At 38.2% G+C, this 18,800-nt stretch overlaps 1 protein-coding gene across 2 annotated transcripts in view; it reads right to left on the bottom strand.

Moving 5' to 3' along the window:
• Positions 1-18,800, bottom strand: part of sh2b3 (SH2B adaptor protein 3) — a 44,140-nt gene that overhangs the window by 16,772 nt on the left and 8,568 nt on the right. The window contains exon 2 of one of the 2 annotated variants that reach the window (XM_024276027.2): positions 10,767-11,933. In XM_024276027.2, coding sequence (XP_024131795.1) covers positions 10,767-11,906 — 1,140 coding nt within the window. In that variant the 5' untranslated portion in view covers positions 11,907-11,933. Of the gene's footprint in view, positions 1-10,766; positions 11,937-18,800 lie in introns of both variants that reach the window. The other variant, XM_024276026.2, reaches the window with a different exon arrangement.

Below are 18,800 nucleotides of genomic sequence, written 5' to 3'. Positions count from 1 at the left end.
TGCCAATCAAATCAATAAATAAAGTAAATAAATAGTTACCCTAAATATACTGAAGCTTGACCACTAATAAAACGAAATTGATTTAACCCCACCCATACAACTGTCACAGCAATATATGTTGAAAAGATTCCCAAAAACCAGACTGTAAAGATGTTTACTTTCCTGTAAAACTTGGCTTGTTAACAAGAAAGTCGATGAGAAATTGCTCCCTCCTGCTGCTACCTTAGTGATCTTTTATGAAGCCGCAACGTTTGGTACTTCCTGGTTTGGATTAAGTTTGGGAACGGAAGATGGGGGGCCTGGTCTCCACATGGAGCGTTAGAGATGTTTGTGTAGATAAAGTTTGCTTTGGGGGGGGGGGTGCGTCTCATTTATTACTGACCTTTATTAGACCTGACGAGAGCATAACGTGAATTTACTCTGTTTGAGGAAACCTTCTGTTTCTTTACATACCCACTCCTCGTTTTGTAGATAAACAGCATTTGTAGCACAGCAAACTGTTGCTTGCATTGTTTAATTTGTAACACTAGTGGGACGACTCCTTTCATGCAAACATGTTTGCACATTCACAAACTGCCATGTCATCTTTCTCCACCTTTTGTGCATGCATTTGTGTGTGTGGTGGTTTAGTGGGGGTGCACACATCTGAGCCCGTATAAGTGGCATGTTTAATATAAAACGATGCCCGGCTGTTTAGGTTATTTTGTGTTTAACAGCAATGCATGCACCACAGCACACTAATCTGAACCCACTGGAGAAAAACAGACTCAAGAATTTACTGCAGCAAAGGAAAAGTAAACACTAGTGGGGCCAACAAGCCTGTCTGCAAGAGAGTAAATGCACAGTCCAGCACGGTTCCTCACTAGCAGAAAGTTAGCTCCAAAAACATCAGTTAAATCAGAAGTAAGACATTGGAGAATCATCACACAGATCAAGATAAATGGTGAAATCTCCAAGTTAGGCTAAAAAAAAAAAAAAAACACCACCACTGTATTAAAAGTCATCAGTAGTTTTGTATGGAACATAGGCATAATGTTGCCAGTCCTGTTAGCATAAAGGTATTTTACAATGATACTTTTGGCATAAAGGAGTAATTTTAGTCCTTTTCTTTTTACTTTTATGAGATATTTTTGTCAAAAATAATGATATGAAAATGTATTTATTGTTGAAGAACAAGTAAAGGGGACTCAACAGTTTATTTGTAAACTTACAATATATGAAGTCTTTAAGTATGCAGCTGAATAAATGCAGTTAAAAATATACTGAATTTGATAGAAAGAGGGAAATTGCTTTCAATGGGTATTCAGTGGGCAAGATGCATTGTGGGAAGTCACTATTCACTCTGTTGCTGCTTTTTTTTTTGGTTGGTCCTGATGTTAAATAAATAATTATTTCCCTGCTTTTTCTTCATGTCAGTCAGTCAGTCCTCCAGTTGTTTTAGATAAATGTAAAGATTTTCACTTTAAGTCTCACTCCAACTACCTTTTAATCAAATTTATAGCATTTCCATTTTCTAGGATATCGTTTCTGCAAAGTGGAAGTAGTTTGTTGGAAATTCACTCAGTTGTGGGTGAGACAGTTGGCGCAGTGTGAGCCTGCTAACACTTCCTATCATCCAAGTGTTTACACTTTCTCCCACTAGCTTACAGCCTCTCCCAACCAAACATACATTTCCAACAAAAATGGCAACCAATATTAGAGCTGTCTAGCCATACAGTTTTGAACCAGATGTCCGCTCAGATGAGGAAAACAAAGACGTACGTGGATCTATTTGTCTGCAAGTGGATGCATCAGAATGGCAGGGAGTTTGTGGCCCCCCAATTGAAGATTTTAAGCAACAACTGTAAGCTTTTTCAAGCTGATTGTTTTCTTCGGCTCCTGATTCACGACTATTTGAATAAAGAAAAACTCAGAAATGCAATTTTAAGCTTAATTTACTTTACATATGTCCTCCATCATCAGAAAATGCCACAAAAACATGTTAAAAACACCCAAAACACAATTTTCATTGGGGTGGGTCTTTACCATGACAGGGAAGCAGAACTGACAGTTTTAAAAACCCTGCTTATATTAAACATTTTTCAATCTAAAAAAACAAACCATTGCTGCATATTTTTCTATTATGTATCTTAGAACAACACCCATTAAGGCTCTGAGAGAACCTGACAACTGAACATTATCAAGTTTTCTAGCAGTCACTAAAGTTCCCAGAAAGATCTCTACATGTAACAAGCAATATAGGTTGGATTAAAAAAAATGAAAGTAGTACTTAAACTAATCATGTGTTTGTAATTATGATTTTCACAGGAAGTGTTTTTGCTGATCCACTGTGTTAAACATGCAGCATAAAAAGTCTTAAATGTACCCACTGCCACTGAGTTTGTACAAACTCAAATCAAGGATGCTTGGCAACACAATGTCTGCAGGTGTGCATATGTAGGTAAATAGGTGTGACAGTGTATTGGTATGTATGAGTACTGATGACTAAGAATAAAAGAGGTCAAGAGAAAAACTCTTCAATAACTGTCGCGCTGCTTTGGGGGCTTTCCGTATGCTATTCAGCAAGGTCGTGCACTGGCACTGTGGTTACATGCTGCACACAGACTCACAAGCGCGCGCACACAAAATACAGGCCGACAACACAGTTGCGTCAGAGATGAAAATGCACTTGCAGTACATTGCATTAACAATCAAATACTAGCCATCGTAAAGCAACCAAAAATGAAGCTATGTGCAGGCCAGCTCACAAGACTCACAAAAGCTGTTGGCAGACGCAGGACGGAAACCCGTTTAGCAGAAGAAAATACTGAACTACAAAGAGACACAGCAAGAGATCTGACAAACATCTTGACCACATGACTCTAACCGCTTTACTTCCTTTAGATGTTTCTCTAGATTTTTGTCACACTGAAGCACTCATGAGCAAACGCATGCATCTACAAAAAAAGTGAGGTGACTTCTCCGCCTTGTTTGACAAACTTTTCAGTTTTCTCAGGCTTGAAGCAAAAAGAAAGAAATGGATAAAAGTGCAGTGAAATACATTATTTTTGAAGTATTCTTCATTGAATTGCAGTTTACCTTCAATTCATTTCACTCATTTACATTTTTTAATATATTGGCACAGATTTATTCCACTTAAAATCCTAGAGGTTTTAGGACACCTTTCTCTGTAGTTATAGAGGAGGCAAGAGATCAAAGCTGCATGAACCAGCTCTTAAATGTTTATTACATTCTTATTTTTGTGATTAGTCACACCACATCTCTATACATACACATTAAACATGTATTTTTTAATTGTTGACCACTTAGTTTAAATGACAACACCACGGCTCTGAAGAAGGCCAGTAAATCTTTGCACCTAAACCTTTGAGGCCAGTTGGTACATGTCAACGCAATGACCGAGATGGCCTCAATCTGCAAATCTGTGAGTCTGTTTCATAGTTTAGGCTTTTAAATTAAGCCTGTTCATAAATCACAGGTTACAGTGGGAGCTTTGTGACATGACTTGAAGGATGTGATAAAAAAAGAGTCAGCAATATTGTTTTGTCTGCTCTACAGAAAAGATTCAACATGAGCAAAGGCAAGCTGAGGCAAGTTCCAAAACAGTCAGCTATCGACTGATCTAACAATAGCTGATGATTTGGGAACAGTTTTAGTTTCTTGAAGATGTTTATTGCTAATAGAGTTCCTTGGAAAAGTGAAGAGTTTAAAGCAGAAGGTTTTCAAACTAGAACAATTATTACAGCACTCTTTGACGCCAGTCCCTCTTCTTATTTTCATACAGGTCAAGGTCTGCAGCCTGATGCTCCAGAGCCACATGTGGCTCCTTCATCCATTCATTAGGGGTCTTTAGCTGTAATGAAAAATGTTGACAATTTAAAAAATTATTAGGTTTGTAGTTTTTGGTTTATTTATTTTAGTTAATTAGGTGGTGTTATTTATTTTTACATGCCAACATGGCCACTAACTGAGAAAAATGATCTTACGAGTAGTTATTACTGGAATGAACTTAGAAGGACATAGATAAAAAAAATTAAAAAAAAAAGATTTTACACCAATGTTCTCATGTTTATTTTCTAAAGAAATGGGAGAAAAAGTATGTAAGTCCATCAAAATCACAGTGATGTAAAATGCCATGTTTCCTTTGGCTTTCTTGCATTTCTGATGCAGCAGGAGGATCTTAAAACACATGTTTGTGTATTTTATTTTAATAGGAACTTTTTATGCCGCTGTCAAAAGTAAAATAAGTAAAAAAAAAAAAAAGATATTTAAAGACAATTACAATTGAATTATTGTAAATAATAAAAAAAGTGATGTCTTAAATGATTGGCTTAATGGCCACAAAAACATAAAGTGTATTTTTTCTTAACAGTGACTTGATGGTTCTTACTGGTCAGTAAGAAACTGATTTAAATGACTCTTAGTGTTAAAGATTGCAGACCCCTGATATTAGTTTTGTGTATAAACTTAAAAAAAGAACACACAATAGAAATATTCTTTAAAAAGGGGTCAGTATAACTCCCAACATGTAAGCTTTTATTTTCATAAATTCCAGGTATATTAAACAATGACTATACAGGCATCGATGACTAAACTGGCCATAAAGCATATTTTATCCTAATCCTGGGTATTTTAAAGTTCAAGAAATTCCTTCAAACATTTTAAGACAAGCAAGTTAAAATATTTTTGAAAAATATTACTTTTATCCCATTTGTCCTTAAACCTGTTGGGTGTCATTCAAGTCTCAAAACTACAAAAAGAGAAAAAAGTCAGAAAGAAAAGGTCTACATGTCTGTATTTGCATATGTGTATCTTCAACTAACATTGTTTCACATTTTTCAAAAAAATAAATTAATACCAGGATATTATGCATTATTATTAAATGTGGCTCTTTTGTTGTAGAAAAAAATATATAAAATAAAAAGGCTTACTAAACAATAAAAAAGCAAATTATTTAGGTATAGAAACTCAATACATTTATACCAAGTGTGCTTCTCACATGACTTTGTTTTTGAACTTGGTTGGCTAGCCAAGGTCGTTTTAACAAATTTAAATAAATAAAAAGCATACTTTTGTGGTTAGAAATTGTTTTAAAGACGTCCGGATCACTCAGCCACTGAGGGCAAACATGAGCGTCTCTTTTCTTTTGCTCTGATTACAACAAAAAGAGTTGTAATATAATATTTCAAGTCATATACAAACAAGAGCACGCATTTAGTGAATATGCTGCGAAGGAATGCGCCAGCACCCACACACTGTACATGACTTGATCACATCAAGGAGTCATTTCTAAGTTTCAAGAACGTTTATCCCTGAAAAGAGGCGAAGACTCAACACTGCGGGTGAGATTTAGAGACGGCTGTGATGCAAAATGAAACTGAAGTATGTGTGCTTGGAATGATGCAGTTAATGGCTTTAGAATAGACATGAAAAATCTAAATTTTCCTTATGTAGGGAAAATTTTTACAAAAAAGCCTTTTGATCTATATAACGAAAATTAAGTCTAAAATGGCATGTCTGAGTATTTCTCTATCCAAAGAAAAAAATGCTGTTTGAAAAAGAGCCTAGTTCTTATGTAAAAATCTGCGGGCCACATAGGTTTCCTGCTCCGCTCCATTTGATGTATCCACTTGTAGATGACTAGATCCATGTAGATTTTCCTCGTACGAGCTGGCATCTGACCCAAAACTGTGGATAGCTGTGATATTGCTCACCATTTCTGTTGCACCAGTAATGCTAGGTTGGGGTTATGAGAGGTTGTAAGCTAGCGGGAGAGCGTGTAAACAGAGCTCTCACCAATGGGGACGGCTGTGGCGCAGTGGTAGGGCGGTCGACTCCTGATCAGAAGTGAGCGGGTTCGACTCCCGCCTTGCCCGCCCATGTGTCGAAGTGTCCTTGGGCAAGACATTGAACCCTGAATTGCCTCTGGTGGGAGGTTGGCGCCAGTGTTTGGCAGCAGAGCCACCACCAGTGTATGAATGTGTGTGTGAATGGGTGAATGGGTCTGTGACTGTGAAGTGCTTTGGGCCCTTGACGGAGGGTAGAAAGCGCTATTCAAGTATACGCCATTTACCATACGCCATGGGGACAGGAAAGGGGCGGGGTTGCCTGTGCCAACAGTCCCCAGTCAACAAGGCAGATTTCTAAAGGCAGATTTCTAATGAACTACTGCCACTCTGCAGAAACTATGTCTGATTTTGCAGAAAACGAGAATCATAATTAAAAAACCACTTTGCAATAAATCAAAAGAAGATCAGGTGGGTTTTTAAAAGGACCCAAACCAAATTTAAATGTAACCTTGCAATCTGAGGATAACTGCGAGACTCCACAAGTTTTCCTATTAACACATCTGGCACATCTACATTTGTGTTCCTCCTTATTTTTCTGGACTTTTGTACGGTCAGTCTTCCTATTAATCTCAGCTGCTTCTTTTCGCTCAGCTGAAGGAGCTCCATGTGTTTGGAGCTTTAGTTGCGGCATGCAGTGAGAACCGAATTAATGCTGCATGTTGCCTTATAAGAGTCTGAGTAACAGAGAACAGATGGACACAGAGGTTTAGCTGTTGGAAAAGTATTTTCCACTGATGTTGCAAATGCATCTTACTGTCAGAGAAAGGGAGCCCGCACAAGAGAGAAAAACAAGAAAATACAATATTTTTAACATAAACTTGAACAAATTTTAATCAAGATTTGTTTAGTTTAATAGAACCCTGTGGAGAACTGTCAGTATATGTTCACTATTTTCTGCCCAAAGTGTAGATATTTAAGTTTTATTATAAGTATTTTTAGTTGATTCCTTTTGCATCTCTATCTGGTGTTTGAGTTTAACAAATCCAAACTTCCTTTTTTGCCTAAAGTGTGAAAAGCAAAAGCAGGAACACAAACAAGAAGTTTAATGAGACTCCAAGAGGAAGATGACACAGCACAGATGCATGCACACACAGGCATGAAATGAAACCATGTGGGAAAGATTAAGGCTAGAAGAGCTGGAACAAGCACGAGCACATGCAAACTCAAACACCCACACACACGGAGCTGAAATACAATGAGAAGGCTATGATTAAGATGGAGGCTCTGGGATGTCTTAGAGATATGTCAGACTTTTACAGCCTGTTGGAAGTCACTCTAAAAGACACTTTTCCCGGCAACAAGATGAGCTTGTCTATAAAAAGTATTGGACACCAGAGGAAATAAAATGTGACAGAAACTGCTTTTGATGTTCCACTAAAGCTGCAAAAGTAACTTCACAAACCAGCAGGAATAATGTGAGTCCACATCAAAGCTGGTATGAAAAAAACTAAATGAGAATGACAAGAGCAGGTCTTGGTCTTAAAGGGAATGGGGCAGACTTCTGCCCTGTTGAGCTGACAAGACAGGATTCACTTCTGCTATAGGCCAACAGTCACCATCGCTCACCACTTTAGGTCACACCAAACAGGCAGAAAAACTCTTCATCAAATGTAATATTGAAAAATAATAATGCATCACACCTTTGAAATGGGATAAGTAAAAAATCTAATACCAGAGCACATTTTAACATTAAACACTATGAAAAAATTAGATTTGGCTTTATTTCTTTGAATATATTTGGAAAATCAACAACAAAGTAGACTGAATGACACTATGACCATCATCATCTTTATTTAAAAAGCAGAAAATCATTCAGTCAATAACTTTAGATGCTTCCTTGTTCCTTTAAAAGCAGTAACATTGGAGATGTGAAGCTGTTCACATGTTCAGATTATGCAGAAGTGAAACCCCCCCTCAGTGGCCCATGGTTACCTATTGCAGAACAAAACCTGCACATGACCAGATTTTTCCACAGAAAAAAAGGCATCTTTCACTGAGGTGACCATGTGAGTGTGTTGCTACAAAACCTCTCATTAAATCAGGAGTCACAAGGATTTAAAAATAGTAAATGATAATGTGTGGTGCTTCAGAGCTTGTATTGCGTTTCTAACACGTACATTCAGGAACTTGCAGCTGCGTCTTGACTGCATCTTTCTCACGCAAAAGCATTATCAGTTTCCATGCAGCTTGCTCCTTTGTACTAACTGATATTACTTCTATTTCCCACACATGCATAAAAAACCCCAATAATATTTATAAATAGAAAGCGCACACTGAAGCGCTAAACATCCATTCTTATTTTAGTATATGGGTAGAGTGCAAAAAAATGTTCATTCACCGACACGCAAAAAGCCACATGTCTTAAAACAAGATTTAGATTTAAAAAAAAAAAAAAAGACAGCTTTCATGTAAATAACAGGAACGGTGTGTGAATGTCTTCTTTTTGGGTGTGAATGCTTTTTCTATGTCTATGTTTAACCATGAGCATACAGCTCTAGCACTTTCCTTCCTTTTAAGGCCATTCCCAGGAGCCTTTCTATCTGTCCAAGCAAGATTAAACACACACACACCAAAGAGAGGGAAACCATTCAGAACAACAATGAGGTTGGCTAACAAAAGCACAATATAACCAGGTGAATCCAAACTCTATCCACAATATAGTGCACAGAGTTTATGTAACAGATGTCTGAGAAATTTATGAAAATGCAAACAGGAAAACAACTGTTTTTATAGGATTCTTATTCTGTATTTTAGTAAATCCTGCTAGTAAATGCTAACACAAAACAACATTTACTCTATGACTGTATCGTTAAAATGATATTTTTTTTAAACTAAAAATGTAAAAAAAAATATGCTACATATTTATATTTTTTTTCCTGGAGTGGATGTTCTAATTAAGAAGTAAATGTAGAGATGTAGAGCCTGGCTAAAGAAAACCCCAAACAAACAGGAAATTGTGTGGGAGGTATATCTAGACACCAAACTGTAAAAGAAGGCATGAAGGCATCTGATTCTGTGATGCATCATAGTAGAAAGATGCTAAACAGGAAGAACAAAAAATATAAATCAATTTTCAAAACATGTACATAAAAAGTTCAGCCAGTACTTATAAAATAAAACCTACAACGTACTGAAGCATCTGAGTTAAGAAGCCAATGATTCAAACATTTCTTCAGTGTGTAAATGATAAAATCTCTAACAAAGTAGCACATTATATTTGGATTTGTTTCTAATAAGCTGCTTTTATGCATTAAATTGAACAATAAAGTATCTGATTGCTCTTGAACTGCTGCTTTAAATCAAAATCCAACATCACAAGCAAACCACGCAAAAAAAACAGCTTTTGTGTTATTGTGCAGCATCGTGCACCCATAGAGCCCTCAAAACAGCAAAATACCATTTATGTCGTTGCCATACAGGATAAAGACGATCTAAAAAGGAAGTGGGGGAAACCCCCAATCAATTTCACAGCTACAAAAAAGGTAGCAACTTTGAGCTTTTATGCTCGTGTTTGCTTGAATTCAGAGTTTGTAGCAATGCTTGGCAAACTGACAAAATCCTTCAAAGGCTTCTGTGGGCTGCCAGTCTCAGTGACACCAACAGATCTGCAGACTTATCTCACACAGATATGAAACACAAGAAGAGGAACCTGCCAGATGTTAAATGGCTCTGCGAAGAGCACAGTTCTGAGAAGTAAAAGAGCCTTTTGAGAACTGCAGATACCCAATCCGAAGAACACCCCTGTGAAACCAAACTACACCTACACCGAGAGGAGAATCGGCACAAAAATGATCACCTCAAAGAAGAAACAAAACTACCTCCGTCACACCAAAGAAAGATAATTTTTGAAATATCATGCTTGCCATGTTGAAATCTTTCAACTAAAATCAACTTTTTTTTTCAACCAAATCCTGAAAGCACTAAAAAACGGTTTCAGAGATATTTCCTAAAAAAAAAAAGCCACACATCAGTTATCTTACTTTCTCCAAACAAATTATAGTAATAACTTTCAATCTGACATTTCTGCTAATCTGCAATGCCAATGCTTGCATTCAGTTTGGCTTTGATTTCCCCCAACATTACACATTACAAACATTTTTACACCCTTGTGTTTAGCGACAACTTTAGCAAACCTAAAAAAGTAAAAAAAAAACTTGAAAATACCTTCAAGCAAGTAATCTGTATTACTTAAATGCAAGACACCAAACCACCAGCATCATTTTTAATAAAATGCTTAACCTATTGCTTTACTTCTGTGACTTAATTAATGAAATTGAGGGCCGTGTCAAATCCAAGTGAACACCAGAAAACTCTAAAATTGTGTCTTTTAAAGGGCCTACACCATGCAAAATCAACTTTTTGGTTTTTAAGTGTATTATAATGTTCATTACTCACTATAAAGAACCCCAAAGTAGGATTTTAATCAATTCTCGCATTACTGAGTAATCCTCTAAAAAACCTGCACTCCGAGCACCGCCCCTCCCAACCCACAAAAACGAGTGGGTTCTCACGAGCTGCTACTACTTCAGGCAGGTACACAAAATGCAAATCCATCTTTGCAAAATTTAGATTTTTGTTTGGTAGAAACGCAGACACGCTGCCGAGGCCACCTCTAGGATGCCGTCATGAAATGGGCGGCAAAAGGCGGAGCCTCAGAGATCAAGGTGTCTTACTTCATTCAGCATAAAAACTCTCTGTCAAACCACCTGTGCAAATCAGTGAAAGCCGCATCACTGATTCAAGCACTTTGAATTGTCTCTGTACATGAAATGTGCTATACAAATAAACTTGCCTTGCCTTGCCTTGTGGCGACCCCTGAAGGGATATGCCAAAAGGTAAACAACAACATCAAGTGTAAATAAAATCGTACATAAATCACCAATGTCTGTTTATGATTCTGATACAGTTTGCTTTTACCTTTGGAGGATCGTAGAGCTCCAACTGATATCTCTCGCCTCCTCCTCTTACGCCTCCACTTGGAGAGTCCCTGATCCTCCTGACCAGCAGGCGGCAGCGTTGCCAGTGGGGCTGAGAGTCTGAGATAGTGTCATCCACCACCAAGTACTTGAGCTGGCCCTCCTTACAGCAGCCCCTTACTTCTGACCTCCTTTGCCTGATGCTCCTGCTGCGTAACCAGCTCAATCGGTCTAGGAACTGACAGAACACTCCGGGCCGTTGTGAGTTAGCCTGGGGTGTGACCTCAAAGTTCTGGCAGGACGAGAGGGAAGAGGAGGATGAAGATGACACTCCCTCGGTAGCAGAGGAAATTCCACTCACTCTGTCACTACGGATTGTGGGATTGTTGTTGTTGATGGGGTTGCTTGGAGACAGGTCCTGAGAAGAGCGGGGGCTGGGAATGGGTCTTTTCTTAAAAAAATGTCTTACAGTCTGCTGGATTTGGGTGAAAGAGAAATGAGTGACGCTGGCGCGTCCTACGCTTGACGCCAATGAGTCAGAGGAGTAATGCTCAGACACCTGATGCCTATCAGTACTGGAGATCTCTTCGTTGCTATGGCTACGAATCAGTGGTGTTGTACTGCTGATACTTCGTGATCCGGTGAAGGTGCTTCCTGCAGCATATCTCAGCGGCTGTTCTTGCTCCCGGCTTCGCACCACTGACTCCACTTTTGGTGCGAGTGATAGCAAAGCGGTTCCTCCACTTGGACGGCCTGCCTCTCGATAGTCCTGCGTTTCCGGTAAATTTGTGATCCGAAATCGGCTGATCACAGTGTGTGATGGAAGAGCGGAGCCCAGAGAAGACGTGGAAGCAGCACTGGCAGAGCATTGTGTATTCGGGATAAATGGAAGGCTATCTTTGTCAACTTCGCAGCAGAAGTGCTGCTGAAAAAGGTCTGTGAACTGCTTGGAAAAAGCCTCTGGTGGGACCACGTCATGTTGCGGATGCTCTCTAGCGAAGCTCCGATAATGTCCGGCCAGTTGCCGGGCTGTGGCAAAGGCATGAAGCTCGCAGAACTCCCTCCAGCCTCTTGGGGGCGCTGCTACACTTGGACCTTCAGCTAAAGTGGTGTTGACTGGATGGATAGTGTTACCATTCATTGCAGTAACCAAACTGGATGAGAGTCACTTCTGAAAAAGAAAAGAGAAATAAAATGGGATAAATTAGTTTCAGAGAAGTTCTGAGAGTGTTTCTATAAGTAAAGTAACTCAATGTTGTGCAACAACAAGATTATTAACTGGGAAGCAAGATGGCTATATAGATGGAGCCAAAGTCCAATCCCAGAGACATTACAGTCAAAAGTTACATTTTAACTGACCCACTCCGATTATCTCTTGAGCTCTTTTCAAAGTGTTCCTAATGTCTTCTATAAGACATAGCTTCTGCAGAGCAACAGTAGGTCATTAGAAATTTGCCTAGGACTTTTAGGCAGGACTGTTGAGGTAGGGCAACTCCACCCCATTCCTCTTTCTAGTGCTGAGAGCTCTTTGTTTACAAGCGTTCCTGCTAGCTAAAAACCCCTACCACCCCAAGCCTAACATTAACAAAAATGGGGAGCAATATTGAAACTGTCCAGCCATACAGTTTTGAGCAAGATGCCAGCTCAGACGAGGAAAACGAAGACGTACATAGATCTATATGTCTACAAGTGGATGCATCTGAAGAGAGATTGTGGCCTGCCCAGCATATTTTTTGACTACCCTTGATTTACAAAAATGTAACATCAGAAAAATACGAGAAGAGCATGTTAAAATGCACACAAAAAACATAATTTTCATCAGAGCAGACATTTAAATTGCAGGTATAGATATAGGTATAGGTATATAGTGCTGAGAGAAAATAATTGGAAGTAAATGCCTTCTAAATAATCTGTATGGATAAGAACATCAACGTTTTATCCCCCAAAAAGAGCAATTTTTGTGGATTAAATCAAGTTACAGTTTTAAAGAAAAAAATCATTATAAAAATGAAACAAACTGTTGTATTTACTTTGCTGGTATTTACAATATATTTTTAAAATTAGTTTTTAAACTTCCATTCTCTTCAACCATAATTCATTGGAATATTTTTTGTGCTTTCTTATCATTATTATAATATTTTTAATATTAAATGTTGGTTCCTACCAGATTTTCCCATTTTATTTATGGTAAATGGCATATACTTGTATAGCACTTTCTACCCTCCTTTGAGGGCCCAAAGCGCTTCACAGTCACAGACCCATTCACCTGTTCACACACACATTCATACACTGGTAGTGGCCAAGACACTTCGACACATGGGCGGGCAAGGCGGGAGTCGAGTCCACTCGCTTCCGATCAGGAGTCGCCCTATCGCTACACCACGGCCGTCCCTTTATTTATATTTAAGAAAGACATTATAATGATGTTTAAAAAATGGCTTTAAAATAATGCTGGAGTCATATAAACCACATTGACGCACTAAAGAAACTTCGGTTAGCAAATTTCTCAATCAGACATATAGCATGCCTAGTCGGGTGTGCTTGTGACCTCATTCTTAAACACACTACTTAATCTTCTGAATGAAAAAGGGAGATGACTTTGTTTTTTTTTTTACAGCTTTTCAAGTAGATTTACCTTCATGCCATGGGGCAGGACAGATCTTATCTTGAGCTAAAAACTCACTGGGAAAAAAATCTGGTTTTTATCATGCTCTTGTGGCATTTTTCTCATAATGGAGGACATATGTAAATTAAGCTCAAAATTGCATTTCTGAAATTTTTTTATTTAAATATTTATGAATCAGGAGCAGACAAAAAAGCCAATGGAAAAATTTTGTAAGTGGCACATAAAAGCTATAAAAGCAAGCCACAACCCCCCTGCTCAGCTCCATTCTGATGCATCCACTTGTAGATGATTAGATCCATGTACATGGTTATTATCCTTGTCTGCGCTGGCATCTGGCTCAAAACTGTACAGCTGGATAGTTCCAATATTGCTTGTCATTTTTGTTGCAACAGTACTGTTAGGTTGAGGCTGTGAGGGGCTGTAAGCTAGTGGGAGAGAATAAATAGATGGATGATGAACAGGAAGTAGGGGCAGGGTTACTTTGCACCAGCAGTCCTGTCCACAACTCAGACGTGAATTTCAAATGAACTGTTGTCCTTCTGCAGTAACTATGTTCTAGATAATGACAAGTTTTATTATTTTGCCTAAAAATGGCATAATCATAACAAAAAGCCCACTGGTAACACTTTTGAAATAGAGCAAAAGATCTTCGGACTTAAGAAAAAAGAAGAAAAACAAAATTATAACAAAACCAAAAAAAAAAAAATTTAAATCACAGATTGATCATTTATATCTGAGTCAGGAGGATTAACACAACATTTTAAGAATGTTAATCAAACAATGAAAGGTATTAGCAAAGAGTGATTGTTGTTGACGTTCATTATGGTCTGTAAGTACATACCATCTTCCTCCATTCCAGCACAAAGGTCTACTCTAAATGCAAGAAGCTTAAATGTGCGTGCATACTGGCGTGTGTACATCAGTAGGGAGGGGAAGTCTAAGACTGTGGTCCAACAGTAGAAAGTAAGCCACAAAAAATGGGGGCGGGAGTTGTTGTGATCTGGCCAAAAATGGATCAATATGTTTTCCTATCTAATAGATAACACTTTTTTGTGATCTGAGCTATAATGCTTAAAGATAAAAAAAAAAAAAGTTGTTCAATTTGGGAGCAAGCAGGACTGCATTGTCATGGGGAAGACCACCATGCATGCAGGAAACACCAACGTCAGAAAAGCCATGAAAGTTAGCTTCACTAAACATTGCATCACCACAGTTCCTGCATGTGTCCTGTCACAACAACAATTCCCTTCCTGTACTTTTCAGAGCATGCTCAGTGCACGCACCTTATGCCCCCCCCCCACATATGGCCCCCCCTGAAAGATGTTTCTATCTGCCTGACCAGCACAGCAATGACTCAGCATTGACTAACTACAGAACATCCACATACGCATACACGCACATACAGACGCTTCCTCCAGCTAGATCCCTCTGGGGTTTTGGTCATCTCTGTTCCCAGGGTTCTTTTTAGCATCCAGCAACTCCCTCATCGGCTGTGAGGATCTCCAGATGTATGTGGATTCACGCTTCCTTCTCTTTTACCTCGATTGAAGCCCGAAGGGAAACACCAAAGCTCCAACACAATGTTGTTTCTGTTCTTGTCCAGGAACTCTACCCTGAACTGGCCGCTTTTGTGACAATATTATTGCTTCACTATTATGGTAGTGAAACAATAATATTATAACTATTATAAACTATTGTTTTGCTGCTTTTAGGAAGAGATGACATAGAAAAACCTAAATGGGCCATGCTGAAAATGGAGAATACTTCTGCGCTGAAAAGAGCCAACACTCGTGCCTCTGTATTTCCTTCTCCTCACTCATTACTTCCTCTCTTCTCTTTATCTCCAGTGCCAACATTCTTCTCTGAGAAACATTTACCCTGCACACTGATTGCTTTCTTTGCCTATTTCCCCCACCCTAATGAAATTTAGCAGCACTTCTGCAACATCATCCACACTTTTGGCTGCAACACACTAGTGTCCAGAACACACATTTACATTAACTAACCACTATTTTCATAAGTCAAATGACAAAACACTTTTTGAAAATGTGAATCATGTATATGATATGTATATATTTAATATTTTTGCAAAAATTAAGTTAAAATGTACTAGTGGACTTTAAACGTTTCTTTTTATGATTTGTTTATTATGCACAACAACCAATCAGAACATACCACTTTGAACTTTAGTTGCATTTACAGTAAAAAAGATAGATTAGTAAATACTTTATTGATCCCTAGGGATAATATATGTAAAGGATATCCGAAAACCAAAAAGAAAAATGCCTGAATCTCATTTATTGTGGATGTTACAGGCCAACTCCATAATCAAAAACACTGAGAAAGAATAAATCATTTTTAAAAACATATTTTTTCTATTTTGAACTGTCCTAAACTTATCTAAATCAAGGAGAGAAAAAAGTTGCAATCTATGAATTTCAAAGGGAATTTATATTGCGGGTTTGAATAACCTCATGACAAATGTCATCTCGCTTAGTCTGTTTGTAAGACAACCTTAATTTAACCTTAGGGAATGCTGTGGTATGCTATTCCCACTGAACGTCGAGACCAGAAATGGGACAGCTTGCAGATCGAGAGCAGCGTCTTGGCTAAAGCCTACTGGGAGCAGAGCCAAATGTAGTTTCATCGTAACCAGAACTGCCAACATGTCACTGTTAAGAAAAATTATTACATTAAAAAAAAAAAAAGAGGAAGAGAGAGGAAATGTATTTTAGTACAAACCGATAAATTAAAATCTACAGACTAGGGGGTCTTACACCCTTAGATGCTTATCACTGCAACTGGTGGAAGCCAACTGCAGGGTGGTCCTATTTATATCTCCAAAGCCCAGTATCAGCTCTCACACACCAGCATGTGCTCCCTGTTGTCCCCAGTTGGGAAATCTTGTTTGGTGCATTGGACACACACACCAGCATGTGGTCTTTAAACTTTCAGGTCATGTATTCATAGCAGGCAGCAACTGTCAAACTGCGTGATGAGTCTAATCCAAAGGTGATTTAGGCTCCTGTGGTGTCTAAGGTTAACTGCAGACGAGTTATTTGAACACAATATCTTGTTCAAATTCCCCAGAGTAAAATGCTGCAGAAGTCTGCATTCATGTGGACTGGTTGATACTTCTAGACACAGAGCATAAACTATTATCTTGTCATAACCAATGGCACCAGGAGAATTAGAGGCTGGCCTTCCATCCAACCACCAGCAAGTTTCCAACTTGTTGTCAGATTTGTATTAATTTACTTCAAAATGCTGGTAAAAACGTAATATTAGGATGAATCCAAATTGTTCCCCAACCCCTACAGATTCCCCCACCCCTACATTTCTTGGACATTTGGAGCTCAAGAGATAGAGACTTAAGACTACGTATCCCTCTGCCGGGAGGGTTTTCTAGTGTCAAGCTGTGCCGCAGCAGAGAAATGTATTTCTTCATGAGGGTGTTCTCTAAAGCACAAAAGTTTACATTGAAATGTAAGTAACAACTTTTTGTTTTGGCAAGACTCTTTAAAGCTATGAAACTGATGTTATGTATATTCCGAGCGCTGGCAGCTATGCGGTAACGCAGCTGACCAGGCTGAGGGTTAGTAACATCTGAATTTTAAAACACAATTTTTCAATAACTCTCCGTTTAGATGGATAAATGTAGGGGTAGGGAGAAGGCGTAGGGAAATAATTCAGATTCGGCCTTGGTTTCAGTATTGTCATAAGGGCTTGTTTAGGATCCAATTAGCAAGACTGCCTGTGTTGGCACAAAGCTATTTTGGTCTATTTCCATAAAAGAGGAGAATAGTGTAGTTCTTTTATCTAATATAAAACTGTATGGTCTGAAATTAACATTTGTGTGTTTATCCATACAAGGTCCACATGCAACAGGCCAAACTAAAGACAATTTATTTGTAGCAGTGCCAAAGAGTGGAGTAGTGGTTGGCATGAAAACCAATTTTCTTGGCTAATTAGACATTATGCAAGTTTATTTCAGTGGTAGTTTCATTTTTTTTTCCTGTGTGTGTGACTCATGTTTCATTCAGCTACCAGTGTCTGTGTTTTTTGTTTTTTTTTGGGTACTTAACTCATCCTAGTCAAAATGGGAATGTTTTTGTGTCTTATTAACTGCATACACACAAGAAATAACTAATGATATGGTTTGGATTGGATATCTTTCAAAAAGATTGTGACCAATTGATCACTTGTCAAAACCATTGACTGTATATCAAAACTAGATTGACTGAGTGTGATGACACCCATAGAAAATGCCTTACATCTGGTTTCAGGGAAGTCAATTCGGTCACCATTTTTTTGTGATATGATTGATGTCATGTTGAGTCTTTCTGAGTCAACATTTTTATGGCAACCATTCTTGCCAATCAGGAGTGAATTTACTGGAAAGCCACGCCCCCAACACTTGAAAGTGGGCTTGAAAGTGAGAGAATGTTTGTCTTGATACCACATACTTTGAGGTATCTAACTGGTCAGTTTATAACTTGAATAACTTGCACTACTGAAAGAAAAGTTAACAAGAACATGTTGGAAAAGGTATTAGAACAAGAATGGCTATTCTGAAAAATATGACTGAGTAATAGCTGTTTACTTCTCAATAGAAGTCTACAGGATTTTGGCTTCTCTGAACCAGCAGGTACTTCCTGTTTGGAACGCGACTGGGGAGGGGTCACTCAGTCCAGTTTTCATATACAGTAAATAGCTTAAACTGTTGATGCTAAATAGCAGAAGGCACATTCATCACCTTAAAGGATTTGACAAAGCAAATTCTGGCCACCATAAAGTAATCAAACTCAAAATTTTGATGGAATTATAATTTGTTAGAAAATACCTACAAGATATTTTTACTTTATTAAGCCATTATTCCACCATCTTCCAAATGAAATTGCCTTTTTTTAGTTAAATTTAATGACTATTTGAGAATCATTCTGAATGAATTTGAAAATCTATTACTGTTTAAATTGAAATGTACACTCCACCGTACTTTTTTTTTCTTCATTTTCACAAGGTAACCTCCCTGTATTGACATTACAAAAGGTGTATATTGTAACTATTCCTATTTACTCTTCTGTAGCTGAGACTCTACACACATTACACCCCCATCCACTTTAGTGGTTCACTTCTGCCAAAACAGGACATGCTCCTAATTGAGATTACTCATTAGGTAAAATACAATTTACAACAAGCTACATCCAACTGGGCTTTTTATAGCCTCTGCCTTGTTGCAGACATCAGTCGAATTCAATCCACTGCATATGACTCAATTAATTTGCACGGCATCAAGGCTCACTGAGACATCAAACACACCAGCTTTTCCTGTAATAACTGGAGTGGAAAAAAGTAATGATTAGAAAATAAAAATCCAGAAACATGTGCATCACAGAACCCAGCTTAAAA

This window comes from Oryzias melastigma, linkage group LG9 (assembly GCF_002922805.2).
Source record: "Oryzias melastigma strain HK-1 linkage group LG9, ASM292280v2, whole genome shotgun sequence".
NCBI lineage: Eukaryota > Metazoa > Chordata > Actinopteri > Beloniformes > Adrianichthyidae > Oryzias > Oryzias melastigma.
Note: the sequence above shows the minus strand (reverse complement) of the source record. Positions and strands in the feature narration are given on the sequence as shown.